The sequence below is a fragment of the Callospermophilus lateralis genome, chromosome X (assembly GCF_048772815.1).
Source record: "Callospermophilus lateralis isolate mCalLat2 chromosome X, mCalLat2.hap1, whole genome shotgun sequence".
NCBI classification, from domain to species: domain Eukaryota; kingdom Metazoa; phylum Chordata; class Mammalia; order Rodentia; family Sciuridae; genus Callospermophilus; species Callospermophilus lateralis.
The window spans coordinates 96,150,602-96,170,158 of NC_135325.1; the positions used below are offsets into that span (position 1 = coordinate 96,150,602).

The window sequence follows — 19,557 nt, forward strand, 5'->3', positions numbered from 1 at the left end:
TTTTCTAAGGGAATAAAAATTTGTCATTTGAATTTTCTTTGTGTTTTGGCAGACTAACTTAGTTAATCCCAGTTTGAAGATGATGGGACACTTGACTTCAAGGCACTGGTTTTCTCCAGGGTCCTCTTGGTGTGGTTTAGAATCCATGATTTTATTTTAAACAAATGCTGTATAAGCATCTACAATGTGTTATGCCCAATCCTAGGAGCTGGACCTACAACAACAAACAAAGCAAGATTCTTTCTTTTATGAAGTTAACATGCTTGTTTCTGTTGTAGGCTCTGCCAGGCTCAGGATGCATAACCTTCAGACACTGTAGCCAAAGAAAAATGGCAACAGGGGAGGCCTGCCAAAGTTTTGCCTCTGAGTTTCTTTAGATCAGGGTCTCCAGTGCACCCTTATTACTACCAAGTTCTATTGGGGGCTCTTGAGAAGAGGCCAAATCAACCATCTCCAAACCCAGTACCAATAATAATAATTATAAATAATGACAAATAACTTTTACTAATCGGTTACAATGTGCTTATCTGGGAAAGTTCTCCATATATGTATGTCTTAAAGTTTCACAATTCTTTGAGGTATTTGCTAGCGTGGTCTCCCTTTTATATATGAAGATAACAAACATTGAGAGATGATGTAATTGGCCCAAATTCTCTCAGTGGCAGGGCACACATTTGAAAGGTCTGTCCAGCTTGAGAGCCCGTGTTCTTAACCACTCTAGTCTTTGTGCACGCTAGAGCTGGGAAGGGGAGATCCCATACAGAAGGCCAAGTTAAAAAGAATCAACCAGAACAGATGGTGTGCCTGCCTCCTTAAGAAGAGCCACAGAGGGCAAATTGGTCCTGAGAATAATAAGCAACACTGCTTTGTAGTCTTAGTTTCTTAAATAACTGAATTCAATTTGATTACATAGCAGAAAGATACTATTAATATGCTGTCACATCTTCTTAATCATGTGTGCTCAAATAAAGAGAATAGAAAATGCCTTAGAGAATAATCTATGAATCCACATTCCTAACACTTCAGAGAAGGCATCAGGTAAATATCTGGCAGGGAATAAAATTGTCTCAGTCTTGGTATTTCTGACTCAACTACAAACCTAAATTTCCTCTCTCAGAAGCCTCTAATTGCAATCAGGTGTGATGGCACATACCTGTAATCCCAGCCGCTCAGGAGATTGAGGCAGGAGGATCATGAGTTCAAAGCCAGCCTCAGCAATTTATCAAGGTCCCAAGCAAATCAGTGAGATCCTGTCTCTAAATAAAATATGAAAATGGCTAGGAAAGCCTGGGGTTGTGGCTCAGTGGTAGAGTGCTTGCCTAGCATGTGTGAGGCACTGGGCTCAATTTTCAGCATCACATATAAACAATAAAAGAAAAGTCCATTGGTAATTTTAAAAAATTTAGAAAAAAAGGCTAGGAATATGGCTCAATGTTTAAGTACCCCTGGGCTCAATCCTTGGTACCAAAAAAAAGCCTCTAGTTACTCAAAATGTCATCTATAATTCATTATGGGGAAGGCCCCTTCAAAGGACTCAGCCACTGGGCAATTCCCTACTTGCCCCAGCTTCTATGTAGCACTGGGTGTCAGGAATTTTGGCCTAATGCTATCAACTACCCTGCATTTAGAGTTGTCGCATTGGCACTTAACTGAAAGTTTCCCATGTAGAGGTCAATATAATTGTTGATGGCTCAGGATTTATTGATATCCTCTGCTGTCTTCAGTCCTGTTTACCAGCAGAAAGCCTAAGGGAACAGGCCAAGGTCCTAAGCATTGGCCCAAACCAAACATTAAAGAAAACCTGCCTTTGGGCTACTGTGACTGTAGTTTTCCCCACCCACTTCACGGTGAGAAGCAATGCCCCTAGAATCTTTGTTCCTTAATTTTCACACACACAAAAAAATAACTCTTTGAAAAAAATGGAATATCTCTGTTGTGTGGGACTCTCAGTTTTTGGGATTAATAGAGGAGGCAGAAACTGGGTGCAGTGGCTTATGCTTGTAATCCCAGAAGCACAAGAGGCTAAGGCAGGAGGATCATGAGTTCAAAGCCAGCCTCAGCAAAAGCAAGGCACTAAGCAACTCAGTGAGACCCTTCTCTAAATAAAATACAAAATAGGGCTGGGGATGCGGCTCAGTGGTCAAGTGCCCAGAGTTCAATTTCCTGTACGAGAGAGAGAGAGAGAGAGAGAGAGAGAGAGAGAGAGAAAGAAGAAGAAGAAGGAGGAGGAGAAGGAGGAGGAGGGGGAGGAGGAGGAAAGGGAGATGTCCAGGAAACAGGTATTGTCTTTTCCAAATGTAAGAAATAACCCTGTGTCATTTGGTCATGGTCATGAGGAGGCAGGATGTGTAGCTGTGGAGGCAAGTGAAAGCTGGTATTGATATTTAAAGTTGAAGACTGCAAAGTGCATGGAAGTGACTTCCTGCTATTATGCAAGATGGCAACAGTCTACTGACCGTAGGGGCTTTACAATCATAAATTCATCACCATTGGTAACTATTTCAGTGTTTTCTTCTCCACCCTCCAGGCCTAAAAAACCTAGCAGAACTTCCATGCACTGTACAGAAACTATGGCAATTTGTATGGGGACTCAGGCAGATATGTCATAAATAAGTCCAATTTACTATTTGCCAAATGCAAAGTAATCAGGTCTCCAGTAGAAAAGATGTCCTTCTTGTGTGGCCTTCCCAGTTACATGGGAATTCTTTTAATATTTATTTTTTAGTTATAGGTGGACACAATGTCTTTATTTTACATTTATGTGGTTCTGAGGATCAAACCCAGTGCCTCATGCATACTAGGTGAGCACTCTACCACTGACCCAAAACCCCAGCCCCAGGAATCTTTTTTTTTTAACATGGAAATCTTTAGGCATAATCCCACACATAACTGAGAAAAAGAAGATGTAGCTGCTATGGGTTAATGCCTCAGCAACCCTTAGCAGCTCCATCTGGGACATTTCTGAATCAGAGCTCCAGAAGCATCTGACTGAGCAACGGATGCCTACTATATGATTAGGATTAGGGGGCTGGAGATATAGCTCAGTTGGTAGAGTGCTTGACTCACATACGCAAGGCCCTGGTTTAAATTCCCAGCATCACACACACACACACAAAAAAAAAAAAAACAGGTTAAGATTAGCAAGAAGCAAGAGATCATTCTATATACATCCTGTATTTTATTGGGGCTAAAGCTGTACCTTTTACAAGTAGATACAAAGAGGTTGGGCATCTTAGAAACTGGGATAAAGAAAATACCTCAGTTAACACATCTTAGTCAGATTTTCAAGTCTACAACTTATTATTTAGGTAATCTTGAATGATTTCCTTAACTTTTCTGAGTCTCCAACCAAGTAATTCTTTGATGTAGATATTACATATTATGCCCATTGCAGATTAGAAAAGGAAATCTCTTATACTCAGAGAGGTTAAGCAATTATCCCATTAGTCACATAGTAAGTAGCAAAGGGATAAATCAAGCACACATCTGTCTGTCAGACTTATCTGCCCATGCACAGAACAATTTCACACTATTACCTCAGTGATCTTGGAACCTGCAACCCAGACTCCACTTCTGGGTACATATCGAGGGACAACTCCAAACATAGCTCCAGATAAAGCTCCATGTACATTACTAGTCCCAATTCTAGGCAGAGTTCTGGAAACATGACTTCTCTGTGGAAGAAAGAGAAAAACTTGGGGGTTGGTATGCTGGGACATAAACAGTGTACTGTAACTTCTAAAACTTCTAAAACTTCATAACTTTGTGTATGTGTGAAGAGAAGTAAATATCATATATTAGCCAACACCATGTGTTGGGCTATAGGTAAGCATGTCATATTTAGTCATTCAATACTCACAACCGTTCTGTAGAGTAGAATTAGTTGAGAAGCAGAGGTAAATTCCTCCCTCCTTTTGCAGGGAATGGGCAGAGTAAGAGTAGGGAATGGAAAAATAATAGGCCCATTAGGCACTAATTCCCAAGTCCACCATTACCTGCAGAGATCTGCCTCTCTGGGATTCCAAAGAGGGGTGCATTTTGCCTGTTGATCTTTCAATCTCAGGATCCAACATAAAGATGCTATCATGGGATAGGGCTTTGTTCCCCATGTTGCTCTTGATCCTGAACAGAAAGGAAAGGTCTTGTAAAGCAGGCAATGGGCCACAGGAACAGAAGACAAATGTATACTCACAATATGGCCTACCATAGATACCTCAGAAAGAGTGTTGAGGATGCTTACATGGTGACACAGAAAGCTCTTCTTAAGGTATTAAGTGAAAAAAATAAAGAATATCATTTTTATGTATTTAATATATACACATATATTGCATACATATATAGTTTATGTTCAAAGAAAAAAGTCTGGGAGGACACTTCCTCTGAGGAATGGTACTAGGGACAGGAGGGGAATTGTCATTTTCTATTTTATGTACTTTTATATAATTTTAATTTTAAAAATTATAAACATGTCATATATATGATACTTTTATTGAGGTATGTATTACATATCACACAATTCGCCCATCTAAAGTACACAATATAATAGTGACAATTATAGGGACTGAAAAGGTTATTAAAGATCTTTCACATCCAATTGCTCTCTAGTGTTTTTGTTTTGATTTTTTTTCAATAGCAAAGATCTTCCCAGATGTAAGAGGCTTTCATTTATCATTTTTTCCTCTTTCACACAAGAGTTCTGAGATACATCTGTCCTATTTTCAAACTCATCTTATGTACCATCCATTCCTTCCCTCTCCAGTTTGCTTCCCCCAATTGGAAATACATTCTGATTAGGAATGGAGCCAGGTCAATCACAATTAATCACAATTATGTGTTAGGAGAAATCAAGGAAAATCTAGGAACAAATGAGATCTAAATGCCTAAAAGACTCCTTTTGGGTTGTGGTAATAATTTATTTTACCTTTAAAATTTATCCAAAGGCATCACAAAAAGAGAAAACTACAGACCAAAATATCTAATGAATAGATATCTTAAAATACTCAATAAAATATCAGCAAATTGAATCCAGTAACATGTAAAAATAGTTACATGCCATCACAAAGTAGGATTTGTAAGGAATGCAAAGTTAGTTTGACCTGAAATATAATGCATGTGATACACTACATCAATAGAATAAAAACAAGAACCACATGATTGTTTCAATAGATGTAGAAAAAACATTGTAAAATCTGACACCCTTTTCTGATAAGTGCATGCCAACTTGATAGAAGACATTTATGACAAAACCACAGCAAATATCATACTTGGTGGTGAAAGACTAGATGCTTTTTCCTTAAGATCAAAAACAACACAAGGGTAACTGCCTTTGCTACATCAACAGTGTATTGGAATTTATGGCCAGGGATATTAAATAAGAAAATGAAATTTAAAAAAACATTCAGAATATAAAGGAAGAGTGAAATTAACTCTATTCACAGATGATGCAATTTTGTAAATAAAAACTCTTAAGGAATTCACTAAAAACTACTAGAACTAATAAATTAATTCAGCAAGGGTGCAGGATATAAAATCAGTATACAAAGTTGTATTCTATTTATTGGCAATGAACAATCTGAAAATAAAATTAAGAAAATATTTCCACTTATATCAGCATCATAAAGAATAAAACACTTAGGAATAAATTTAACAAAAGACATGCAAAATGTACCCTGAAAACTATAAAGCATTATTGAAATAACTTAAAGAAAGCCTAAATAAATGGAAGGACATCCCATGTTCATGGATTGGAAGGTTTAATCTTGTCAAGATGGCAATACTCCACAAATTGATTGACAAATTCAATGAAATCCCTTTTGGAATTCCAGGTGAAAGGTAGTATAGCACTGGCATAAAGATAGACATATATATCAATGGAATAGAGAGTCCAGACATAACCCATAATCCATAGTTATTTGGTTTGCAACAAGGATTCCAAGACCATTCAATAGGAAAAGAATAGTCTTTTCAGCAAATTGTTTTGGTGCAACCTGATATCCACATGCAAAAAAAAAAAAAATGAAGTTGCATTCTATCTCATACTATATATAAGAATTAATTCAGTCTGGGAATGTTTCTGAGTGGTAGAGCACTTGCCTAGTATGCATGAGCCCCTGGGTTCAATTCCCAGCAAAACACACACACACACACACACACACACACACACCTCAAAATGGGCTAATGATCTAAATATAATAGCTAGAACTTTAAGACTCTTAGAGGAAAACCTAACAGTAAATCTTCATGATCTTGAATTTCACAATGGATTCTTAGACATGACACCAAAGCTCAAGGAACAACAACAAAAAATAGATAACTATATTTCATCAAAATTAAAAACAGTGTTGGGGTTGTGACTCAGTGGCAGAATGCATGCCTTGCACATGTGAGACACAGGGTTCGATCCTCAGCACCACATACAAAATAAATAAAAATAAAGATATTTTAAAAAATTAAAAACATTTGTGTTTCAAACGTTACTAGCAAAGAGCTACTTTGGATGGATAGTAGAATGAATCAGATATTATTACCCTATGTGCATATATGACTACACAGTTGGTATGATTCTACATCATGTACAACCAGAAGAATGAGAAGTTATACTCCATTTATGTATGATGTGTCAAAGTATATTCTAGTGTCATGTATAAATATTTAGAACAAATTAAAAAATGAAAATAAAAAGACAACCTACATAATGGGAAATATAATTGCAAACTATATATCTGATAAGGGATTTGCATCCCAAATATATAACAAACTCTTACTATTAAGAACTCTTACCAATAAGGACATTTATTATTAAATTCTTAAGTAATTCAATAATAAAAATATAAATAACCAATTAAAATGAAAAATATCTAAATAGGAATTTTTCAAAAATTGGCTAACACACATGAAAATATCCTCAACCACATTAATAAGCAAGGAAATTCAAATCAAAACCATAATGAGATACTATTTTTAAAATGTCTAGAATAGATAAACTCAAAGCTTCAGATAATTATTACTGGTAAGGTCATGGAGAATTTTGAAACCCCATATATTGCTAATGAGAGTATAAAATGGTACAGCCACTTTGAAAAACAGTCTGGTGGTCTCTCAAAAAGTTAAGCATATAACTATCATTTGTCCCAGGAGTTCCACTCATAGTATATACCCAAGAGAAATAAAAACATATATTACCCCAAAACTTGAATATAAATATTCATAGCAACATTATTCATAATAGCCAAAGGGTGGAAACAACCCAAATATCCATCAACTGATAAATAGATAAAATATGATATATTCATGGAATGGTATACTATTTGGTAGGAAAAGAAATGAGGTTCAGAGGCATGCCAAAACATGGATGAATCTTGAAAACATTAAAAGAGCGAAAGAAGCCAGTCAAAATAGGTCAGGTATTGTATCATACCCTTTATGAGAAATGTTCACAATAGGCAAATCCATTGAAACAGAAAGCAGACTAGTAGTTGGTAAGAGGAGGGGGGCATGAAGAATTATTGCTAGTGGTACAGGGTTTCTTTGGGGAGTGATATAATGTTCTAAACTTGGGGAATCATAATGGCTACTACACATGTAAAAGGTAGGATTTATAGCATGTGAATTCTATTCCAATAAAAATACAAAATTATGAAGCTATTCCTATTAGGTGGGGAAGATGCATATATGCATAGCAAAGATGACATTAAGCATGAAAGGAAGGCAGGGGGGCTGAGGATGTGGCTCAAGCGGTAGCGTGCTCGCCTGGCATGCATGCAGCCTGGGTTCGATCCTCAGCATCACATACAAACAAAGATGTTGTGTCTCCCGAAAACTAAAATAAATAAATAAATATTAAATATTCTCTCTCTCTCTCTCTCTCTCTCTCTCTCTCTCTCTCTCTCTCTCTCTCTCTCTCTCTCTCTCTATCAAAAAAAGGAAGGAAGGAAGGAAGGAAGGGAGGGAAGAGGCAAGAAAGGATGGGAGGAAAGGAGAAGGGATAGGAGGAAGGGGGAGGGAAAAGAAAGCGAGCAAGCTACATGCAACAACATTGACGACCCTTGAAAAGATTCCAAGTGAAATAAAGATGACCTTTGTATTATTCCACTTATATGAAATGTTGAGAATTAGTGAATTTACAGAGGAAGAGAGTAGATTCATGGTTCCTTAGGGATGGGGATAGAGGGGAATGGGGACTGATGGTTAATGGTATAAGGTTTCTTCAGGGAAGGATGGAAATGATTTAAAATTAGATAAAATAAATTTGTTTAAACTTGAATACTTTTATGCTTATTACCTTCATTACAAAACAATAATTGTAGGTCGGCACTTTTAAAAATTTATCTACAAATAGTAACTAGAGAAACAATTTGGATATTATAGGGCTGGCATTAGCCCTGCCCCTGTAAGCCTATCTGGTTGTGGGGCCTGCACACAGGTGTGCTTAATCCCTACAAAACTCAGCTATCCAAATGGCCCTGATAATAAAGGAAACACACTCTGCTTTACTAAAACAGCAGTCCAGAAAAAAAGTAGGTGACTCTCTGGATTAACACTTAATGGGCATATGTAACTGATCTAGCACTGACAGAAGATTGTTTTCACATGTGTATATACCCACATAGACTCATTATGCATACATATCATTCATTCAGTGCTGCTCTATGGCCTGCTGGCTCCAATCAGGCTGAGAACCAGTATAACATCTGTGACTATCTTGCCTTCTGTGTTTTGTGCAGAAAAACCCAAAGGAAATCTCAGGCTGCAAGTGGGCTTAGAAAACTCTCATTTCCATGCTGTGCATCAGCCAGAGTGAAGCTGTGGAACTGGTCCTATAGTGCCAAACTTTTCCTGATCAAGAGATGACATTAATATCAGCTGTGGCCAAGTTTGTCAGAAACCAAAATTCTGGGCTGGGGTCATAACTCAGTGGTAAAATCCTTGCCTAGCATAATGAAGCACTGGGTTTGATCCTCAGCACCACATAAAAATTTTAAAAAAGTATTGTGTCCATCCACAACTAAAAAAATACTAAAAAAAGAAGCCAAAATCCTTCCCCCAACATATCTGGTATTCATTGATCTGCTCTCTGGAGGAGGAGGAAGAGGAGGAGGAGGAGGAGGAGGAGGAGGAGGAAGTGGAGGAGGAGGAGGAGGAAGTGGAGGAGGAGGAGGAGGAAGTGGAGGAGGAGGAGGAGGAAGTAGAGGAGAAGGAGGAAGAAGTGGAGGAGGAGGAGGAAGAGGAAGAGGAGGAGGAGAAGAAGGAGGAAGAGGAGGAGGAGGAGGAGGAGAAGAAAGAGGAAGAAACTACAACTCCAAACAAAATCTCAACCTTAATTAAGAGCAATAAAGAACATTACAACACCCATTAAGATATCAAATGAAGAATGGGATTTGTCTATTCTATCAGATACATCTTAATGTAGTCTTGGAAATAGATAACTAGTTCTATTGTACAGATCAGGAGAAAGCTGCCAATACGTTTGGTTATAATTGGTTGTTTCAGTAGATGAAAAATGAAGCTAATCTCCCTAAATTCTTCAGGGTTTCATTCCTAGCACATTAGGCAAGAGATTGGGGTTGGGGTGATCTTCAGAACCCAAGGTGATGTTCTTTTTTGAGAGAGAGAGAGAGAGAGAGAGAGAGAGAGAGAGAGAGAGAGAGAGAATAATAATTCTTTTAATATTTATTTTTCAATTTTCGGTGGACACAACATCCTTATTTTTATGTGGTGCTGAGGATCGAACCCAATGCCCCGTGTGTGCCAGGTGAGCGCGTTACCGCTTGAGCCACATCGACAGCCCTCTTTTTGTTCATTTATGCTCCTTACAGAAGGATATCAATCTCTTTCCCTTTCTCTCTCCCACTCTCATACACACATACTTCTTGTTCTTAAAGATTTTTTTTTCACAATAGTTTCATGCCTCACATGTGCTAAGCAAGTGCTCTACAACTGAGCCACAACCCCAGGCAACACACACTTCTTAATATGGAGAATACATCAGAGTAAATGGATTATTTTGGAGCAGAAATTGCAAGTAAGAAGGGGAGATTGTAGAACTTTGGTAGAGACAGTCCAATGAATTTTCAGAGACAATGAAAATAAACCTGGACACCCCTTCCTCCTCACTCTCTGGTATTTAGCAAGGCCAGTGTTAGTCTTACTTATAGTTATGGTCTATAAAGCAATGGTCTATAATGTCATTACTTATGAGATATGGAAGAAGCCTCTGTATCCAAAACCATCTCTTGCATGGCAAGGCTACCACAAAGTCCTTACTCTGAATGCACTCTTTAAGGTCTTTCTTAAGGAGCCATATATGTTATCAGGCCATTATGTCACAGAAGTGTTGGAAGGAGGGATTAAGAGCAGCATAACATGGTAGCTAGCTGTCCCACTGCCATCAAGCAAAGCCTTGAGAACATGAATGGCAGCACTGGTAAGTTTTGTCAGGAGTCCAGGAATTCTGCAGTTTAAGACCAGGAGAACAGTTCCAAGAGAGCTTCACAGAAAAAGATTCAATGGATCCAGGGACAGCTGGGGGCACTAGATGCCCAGATAAAAAAGCACAATAAGATGTTAAAATTAGGACACTGCAGATTTAAAAAAAAACTGAATAGGAATGGCAGTGGTAGCTTAAAGTCTTCCACATATACCCTTTGAGACAAGTTAGGCTACTGGGGTGGAGGGAGCAAGGGATTGGGCTTGCTTGCTTGCTTATATACTTTTATGGCAATGCAAGGATTTTTATGCTCAAGTCCCACCCCCCTCCAACTCCATGGCTTTAATATCTGGGATTTTAATCATTCATTTTGAGATCTGGCTCCCCTTGACTAGATTTTCAGCTTACAGTCCAGGCACGCAAACCAGACCAAACCTTCTGAATGACATAGGCCATACTTATGGTACAAAATAGGCCTCTAGTTCCTCATTAGCTGTAGGCCCCACATCTCGAGTTACTCTAGCTAGTACAGGAAGGGTTTCTGGATCTGTCTATACCCTCTAACCCAGTGCTCCTGAGGAATGGAGTGTGTGTTGACCATGTTCTAACCCACTGGAATGCTTAACCCAGACAACAAACATACATGTGTGCACAAAAAAGAGGCACTGGACACAGCTGCCTTGGCAATGGCTGCAAGCCCAATCCCTAGCACCGTGGAGGCCAAGAGTCCCTAAGACCAAATATCCATTGGTAATTTGCCAAAGGAGGGTCTAGACATAGCTGTTTGCCCTTATCCCAACCCAGTCCCTTTGCCCACCCCTACCTGAGCTTACCTAGGTTCACCAGGTTGGTCATCATCAACTTGCTTCAGAGAAGAGGTGTTAATATTGCTGTTGGACAAACATGGCTTTAAGAGTCTCCCTCCCTGTAGGTCATCAGGGTCTTTTTTCTTTTTCTTGCCAAAAAAGCTCCTGAAGGCTTTAAATTTGGATTTCTTTTTTCCTGAAAATGAGAAATGAAAGTGAGGCAGAGTGTGATAGAGGAAGGAAAGGTAGGAAAGGAGACAGAGCCTTCAAAACTGAAACAAACACTGTGGCTCTCACCCCCAGGGCTCACTGCACCTTTCATTTGGTTTTTACCTCTCTTGGAAACTCAGTAACCAAGTATTTGAGATGCTGGCAAAAGAAGCAACCCAAACCATAGCTTTATGCAGCCTCTGTTGAAGTCAAACGAGGTATTCACTTGCTTCTCAATTTCAACCATTAATTAATATGCACACTGATAAATCCAAACCAATCAGCAATAGTTGAACAACACACACAGTAGTGAACGCACACACACCTCTTTCTTTTCTTAAGAACTCCGTTTGCGTGAAGTGATGATTGAGCCAATGGAAGCACTTGGCACCTCCCAGATACCACACTGGTAGCTGGAGTGACTGCAATCCAGTGGAAGAGCCAAGTTCACACATGTGAAAACCACTTTCAAACCCTAAGAAATCTAAGCAGGAGCTGATACCACCCAGACTATGTGCTGAAAAAATGCAGACCTAAAGTGTGAGTGCCATTGGCTGGTATGGTGAATGAACACTCCCTTGAGGAAGGAGTTTATGAGCAAGAGAGAGGACTGGGAATGGGAAAGAAGAAAGGGTTTTCCAGGTGAAGAAGCTGCCTGTGCAAAAGCTATGTCAAACTCAGGTAACAAAGGGCTTTTCAAAGTGTGTTTGTCTGTGTGTGTGTGTATGCATGTGTATGTGTGAGAGTGTGTACTGCTGTGCATGTTGTTCAACTATTGCTACTTGGTTTGGATTTATCTACACAATTATTGCCCTTTGCATTTGCAGATAAATGAACGTTTGCTCCATCCTATAATAAGTACTAGGGCAACAGTGAGAAATGTGAGCTTTAAATGTCCCTAAGGCTCTCTCTGTTTGGGCTTTCTTTAATTTCCTAATAAACACATGTACATATCTATATCAGCAGAAGAGAAGAAGGGGAGGGGACTCAACCTACATTCTTCAGAGGGAAAGAATTAGCTCTTATTTTTCTCAGTGCAATGATTTACCAACTCAGGTGTCTCATTTCAATATTCAGCAATCTGGTCTCTGGAAGGCCTCACCAGCATAGCAGTGCTGCAGTGGTGGTGAGAGGTCTGTACTAGGGAGTTTTCAATATAGCTGCCATTTTGAAAAGTGTGATGGTATAATGGAAAGTAGCACCCAAGAATCTGAAATCCTAGGCTTGAGTCTGATATCAGTAGGCTCTGTGACTTTACCCTGGGTAAGTCACTCAATCCCTATGGGACTCAGGAAAACAAGGGATTACACTGGCTCAGCATCTCCCAAAGTGTGTTCAGAGGCATGCTCTAAAATTTTGTTATGTGAAAAGGGGATCTGCCAACCAGGCAATCTGGGAAATGTTGAATTAGACAAAGTTCATTGCTTTCCAATAAGACTTTGCTGAAACTTCAAAATGCTAATGTGTAGAAAAGGGAGGTCAGTTGAATAGAAGAAAGGTACCAGGGGATGGAAGGATGGGAGGAAGGAGGAAAGCGCTTGGGAGAGATATTGGCCAAATTATATTGTTATGTTGTGTGCATGTACTAATATATTACAACAAATCCCACCATTGTGTACAAATTAATGCACCAATAAAAGTGGAGAAAAAATAAAAACAAAATTAAAAAAATTTTCTATGTTTAATGAAGAAACTGGGCAACAATATGGTCTCCCAAATGCACATAAGCAGAATATCTGGCAAAATGCAATTTTGGAAATGCTACCTAGGGTTCCCTCTAGCTCTGAAATGCTATGACCTATTTATATATTAATTACTCCTATTAGAAAGGTTTCTAAGCTGGGCATGGTGGCTCATACTTGTAATCCAAGTGACTCAGGAGGCTGAGGCCAGAGAATTTCAAATATGTGGCCAGCCTCAGCAATTTAACAAGATCTTATCTCAAAAAATAAATAAATAAAAAGGACTAGGGATGTAGCTCAGTGGTAGAGTACCCCTGGGTCCAATTCCCAGTACCAGGAGAAAGAAAAAGTCAGTTTCCTAACCTTCAACGATGCCATTAAATCTAGTTTCCCACCAATCTGTACTAATTCATGCCTCTTTTCTCTAGACAAATAAAACTTGACTGTTATCACAATGAGTTTTGCATCTGAATATTCTCTAGTCTGTCCACTAATTCATTCATCTATTCAAAAATATTTATTAAGGTCAAACACTTACTCTGTTCTAGGTGTCAATGAGAAAGGAATAAGATATGGTCCCTATATCTTAGTTACTGTCCCCACATCTGGGTATATTTAAAATGACCTTTAACCTCATAAACCACCATGAAGATTTCATGTGAAAGTTCTAGGAGGTATACAGCATAGAGTAGGCTGGTTCAAAATCATCTCTATTTTGCTCTTTGGCCTTCTGTCTTAATCTCCTCACCTCCAAATGGTTTCTAAAACCTATGGAATTGTGAGGATTTTTGTAAAATTCTCATTAATATAATGACAATTTCACAGTTTGATGCTAGAAAATACTTCACAACAAACTCTCTGGGAAAATTCCTTGATACCTATTATTTGCCTATTGATGTGGTGCAAATACACTTCCACTATGACCAACTTGAAGCTACCAACATGACATTTGGGAAGGAGATGGGCCCCATCTCCCAAGCCAGCCTGAACCACCTCCAACACACTGGTAAGTAATTCCCACCCAAGGAGGATGAGTTGGGCAGAAGGTCTCTCACAAACAGAAAGCAGCATGCTACATTTTAACCTTGGGAGATACTGCCATTTTCCAAACAGAAGGAACAAGCTTTATTGATTCTTAACAAGTGGGTATCCTCCAGGCCTCCGAACCTTTATGCTCAGAACATAGTATAAAGAATGGTCTGAACATTCACTAGGTTTGGGAACACAGTGACTATTGTCTCTCTTGCTTCAAACCCCCAGAATGGAAGAGAGGAGGGCAAAGCTAGAGAATTTGGAGTTGCAAACCTACTTCTCATAAATCAGCAAAGACAAAGAAAGGAGAATCAACAGCCAGTAGCTCCACAATCTATAATCACTGAATAGCTGAATAAAGCATTTCCACTTACCTCTTCAGGCTGTGAAACCAAATTTACCAAACATGATCATTGTACAAACAGACAAAACTATGCACTAAGATTTTTATGTTTCTGAATTAAGAAAATGGCTTGTGACTTGTGATTGTAGCATGTACTAAAATTGAACATACATATATTCCAATTTTCTCCCAAGTTTTCATTCTTTGTTGATAAGGAAAAAAGAACTTATTTCCCACAAAGATTCAAAACAGCTTAAGCAATGTGTGTCTTTTCAATCATGGCCCTAGAAGAAAAGAATGCTTCCATTCCATATAGTATGGAAGTCACATAGCTTTTGTAAGCATGGAGTTGGGCAACACAGAGAGAAGGTAACTGCCAAACATGGTGGATTAGCAGCTTGTTGATTCAGAGCAGTGAGATCACATCCTTAGTGAACAACCTGTTGCCATGGCCAGGCATAATATGTCAGTTGCAGGAGTCTAAATCTTCATTCTGTTTTTTTTTTTAACTTCTTTTCTCCCAGTACTGGGGATCACACCCAGGGCCTCACACATGCTAGGCAAGCAATCTACCACAAACCTATATCCCCAGCCTCTTCAGTTTGCTTTTGATTAAAACACCCCAGTAATCCTGACTTCAATAGGTCTCCAGGTACGGAGATGAGCTCTGGTCTCAGCTCTGGAAATGAGATGCAAATCTGGGAACAATCCACATGCTATGTTATTTATTTATTTATTTATTTATTTATTTATTTATTTATTTTTTGGTGGGGAGTAGGGTACTGGAGATTGAACCCAGGAGTGCATTGGGTTGAATCCATTGAACCACATTCCCAGCCCTTTTTATTTTTTATTTTGAGACATGGTCTCTCTAGTTGCTCAGAGCCTCACTAAGTTGCTAAGGCTGGCCTCAAACTTGCAATCCTCCTGCCTCAGCCTCCTGAACAACTGGGATTACAGGAGTGTGCCACCACACCCAGTACTATGCTGCTTTTGAAACCCTGATGGAATTCAACATGGTTGACATACATTCAAATGCATTTCTTTTTTGTTGTTGTTGTTTATTTATTTTTATGTGGTACTGAGGATCGAACCCAGTGCTTTACCATGTGCAAGGTAAGCATTCTACTGCTGAGCCCCAGCCCCAGCACCCATAATTAAGCATTTCAAGCTTTCTTTTTAAAGTGTTGCCTTTATACTACCAGAAGTTGAGCCCTGTAAAGTCTGCCTTTCAAAAATTAATAAAAGTACAAAGAATAGATAGGCCTAAACAGCAGGTTGGAATCAAAATCCATATTTGTATTCAGCAATGTTTACATAGGCCACCTATATACTGGGCAACTTATGCCACCAAAAAGAATAGCAGTCATGGTCAGTGAACTGAAAACTGAGAGCTAACAGTTATCTGGACTTCTCCTATAACAAAGCCATTGACTTCTCTGTCCAAGCTCAAGGACTGTGTATTCCCAAACAGCAAATAGCTTTCAGTATTATCACCCATGAAAGCCTACAGCATGTTACATGCCAGAAAATAACCCAAAGAAATCACAGCTAAATCCAAAGAAGAAATTGTTGCTTTTTAGTTATATATTTGCTTATCCACGATACATGTAGGCAGCCCATCTAGGTTGAATTTAGCTTTAAAAATGGAACAACCATTGCTACCTGAAAAGAAAACATCTTTTACCCTGCTTGAAATTAGCTCACATACTATGTACCAAACTGCAAAACTTTGAGGTCAACTTCAGTATGACTTGTCCTTCTTTTGCAAACACCATGACCAGTGTTCAGAGCTGATGAGAAAGGGAACGAGAGGTTAAAGAAAACATGTCTTACTAACCTTTCTCCCCTTTAACCTCCTAGTAGCCATCTTATTCTCTGGCCAGCACTGACTAGTTCTAAAAATATACCTAAATCTTTTATCTTGAAAGAATCTTGAGAACAGAGAAAAGGCATTTCCTTAATGTACACTCACCTTTTTCTGTAGGCATTTGTCTAGCTCAACAATAGATCCATTGGCTTGGTAGTTGGGTCTGCCTTGGTCAGGAGACCTTTCATTCATTTACTCATCCATTCACTTATTAAATATTTTGGAGTGCCTGATCACTCTCTCTGAGACTTAAAACTAAGCAGCAGCATCAAAGAGATGAAGAAGACACAAGTCTTGCATTTAAGGATCGGTGACCAACCTCAGCATCCCTTGACCCAAATATTAAGTGAAGTCAGACCTCCAGGAAGTCACAAGGAGGTTCCAATCTCTCTGTCCTTCTTGACAAAGTCTTCTGCACCATATACAACTAAAGAAAACTCAGCAAAAAGAAAAAACAACCTGAAGAATAACCAATCCACTGTTAAATTCAGTTCTGACTTTAAAAGCAATGTCTCACTTTGTGTCTTTCTCTATTGTGTGTGTATAGCAAAATCTTATCACTATTTGTCACTTTTATCTCCTTTTCTACTACTCCATTTATGACACCTGTCACTCAGAGAAGGAACCACAATTTAGACAATGAATATATATCTGGTAAGTTTTGTAAAAGAGAATTTTTTTGTAAATTGAATCTTATTTAACAGAAGTGTGAGGTGGGATCTTTTGTTCCTATCCCCCTTTACTCCTAAGATCCCAAATTCCTCCATTTGTTAAACATGGATTACTATCTACCATAAAACCTCAGTTGAACCTGTCAAGTCATGGGCTATTCTGATTTTTTTTTTCCAAAGAAGATTGCAGACACACCGACAGACCATCAGAGTTGGAGATGACAGAGAAAAGATTAGAAAACTGAAAAGTATATATGAAGTCAGTCTAATGTTATTAGAAATTTCATATGAACTTATTTTCTTAAAACTTGGTTCTTTTTCCTAGGAGCTTTACAACTTGGTTCTTTTTCCTAGGAGCTGGACACAGTAAATCTAGTTTTAGTTATCATGATTTTATTGAGTGACTTACCCTCATCGCTGGTCTCCACAATTTCTGTACAGCTAGGAACATCAGTTAGTGACTCAGCCATACTAGGATCACTAAAAGAAAATACAGAGCAAGAGAAAGATCATTGTTTGATATCCAGGATCTTCTGTTGTTTCACCCTACTCCTTATGCTTCAGTTAGATTCTGAAACTATTCAAAAAATGTACAAGTAGAATCACCATTAGGGAGAATTGGACTCTTAAAAAGACAATGATTCTGTTAATATGAAATGTCCAGAATTGACAAATGCATAGACATAGGAAATGTCTTATTTGGGGCTAGGGTGATAGGGCTTTTGGGGGTGACAGATTAAAAATCCCTACTATTTTCCTGGCCATTGTAATAAACATGGCAGTATCCCTACTTCCTGTCACTAAGGAAGACTTTTTAGATGTTGGGAAAATAAACTATCTCTGAGTTTTATGGAAGCCCATAGAAAAGGAGCCTGTAACCCAAAACACCAGGTCATACTAGGCTGACATTGCTCTTAACCCACCACATTTGGTGTTAGAAGAAAAGAAAATAACCATTAAAGAGAAAACTCTGGAAGACAAAAGGCAAAACAAAGAGGGCATTGTGACAGCATCCAAACCCCTAGAGCACTAAGAGAACCATTCAATCTAACCCTAGAGTTTAGATTGTCTGAAATTCTTTCTGGCATGCTTGCCTTATTTCCCCAACCAAATCCTAAAGGCCCTAAGGATAACACCACCATCATCCCCTCAGCTGGGACATGTGGAACTGTCTCTCCCCCAACAAAACACACCAACCTCCCTGTGATTTCAATCTCTCTTCCTATTACCACAACAGCTGTCTGCTTCTTTTTAAAGCAAAACTCAACAAAAGAGTTATCCATACTCACTGTATTAGGTCCTTACTTTCTATGCTCTTGATAACTCTCCATCCAACCAGGCTTCCAAAGCCAACTGCTTCCAAAACCCACCACTAAAACTGCTCTTGTTAAATTCAGCAGTTGCCTCACCTTCTGGAAGCTTCTGACTTTTCTTTTGGGCACTCCTCCTTTTTTGAATAATTTTATCACTTGCCTTTTGGAACATCACACTCCCCCAATTTTCTGCTTACCTTATTGGTTGTTCCTTCTCAGTCTCCTTTTCTGAATCTTGAGCCTCTCCCTGACTTTGAAATGTTGTATCATCAAGGCTCTGTCCTTGGCCTTCTCTGTCATTTACAATCATTTCCTAGACCAGTCACATTAAACAGCAATGTCAACATTAGCATAATTACAAGCCATATATGTAATTTTAAATTTTCTAGTGACCACATTTTTAAAAGTAATGTTAATAATAATCAGGTGGGATCACATTTAATAATATATTTTATTTAGTCCAATATAACCAAAATGTTATTTCTACATTAATGATGTATTTTAAATCCTTTTTATACTAAGCTGCCACATCATTTGCATGAACCCCTTACTCAAACTCCTCCTCTCCCAGTCAGTGACTTGTCATTAAGCTCAGAGTAAAATCCCAGCCTCTTACCATGGGTCTTATGTGATCTGGCTCTATGTCCATTTCCCCACTGACCCACCAAGCCTGCTACTCTCCTACCTTGTCCCTTGGCTCCAATATACCAAGACTCTTTCAATCTCAGGATCTATTTTTTTTAATTTGTTCTTTGAGTTATAAATCTCAGGATCTTTACATTAGCTGCTCCCTTGCCTGGAGGGCTCTTTCCCAAGACAGTTGTATGTAGCATTCACACATTCAGTATTACTCCCCTTGGTGAGCACTTCCATCATCATCCTAGTTAGAGCACCCCCATTTCTCCATCCCATTGTCCTTTATCAATATCTTCACAGCACTTCTCACTACCTGAAATTATATCCCATATTTTTAAAATATTTATTTTTTTAGTTTTAGGTGGATACAATATCTTTATTTTATTTTTATATGGTGCTGAGGATTGAACCCAGTGCCTCACACATGCTAGGTGAGCATTCTACCACTTGAGCCACAACCCCAGCCTAATTATATCCCGTATTAATAACTTATTTGCTAGTTTCTCATCTGTTTATGTTACTAGAATATACACACCATGAAGTCAGGAGTTTTGTCTATTCCATTCAC

At 38.7% G+C, this 19,557-nt stretch overlaps 1 protein-coding gene and 1 non-coding gene across 2 annotated transcripts in view; both read right to left on the reverse strand.

The window, feature by feature from the left end:
• Kiaa1210 (KIAA1210 ortholog) overlaps positions 1–17,510 on the reverse strand; it is a 41,837-nt gene extending 24,327 nt beyond the window's left edge. Inside the window, exons 1-4 of the mRNA XM_077106489.1 lie at positions 17,450–17,510; positions 11,260–11,428; positions 3,996–4,122; positions 3,537–3,674 (exon numbers count right to left, since the gene is read on the reverse strand). Of these exons, the coding sequence (XP_076962604.1) occupies positions 3,537–3,674; positions 3,996–4,122; positions 11,260–11,428; positions 17,450–17,510 (495 nt within the window). The remainder of the gene's footprint in view (positions 1–3,536; positions 3,675–3,995; positions 4,123–11,259; positions 11,429–17,449) is intronic.
• LOC143639574 (small nucleolar RNA SNORA61) lies at positions 16,186–16,317 on the reverse strand. The gene has a single exon (XR_013154722.1). It is a non-coding gene; the product is annotated as a small nucleolar RNA SNORA61 (small nucleolar RNA).
• Positions 17,511–19,557: the final 2,047 nt, after the last annotated feature.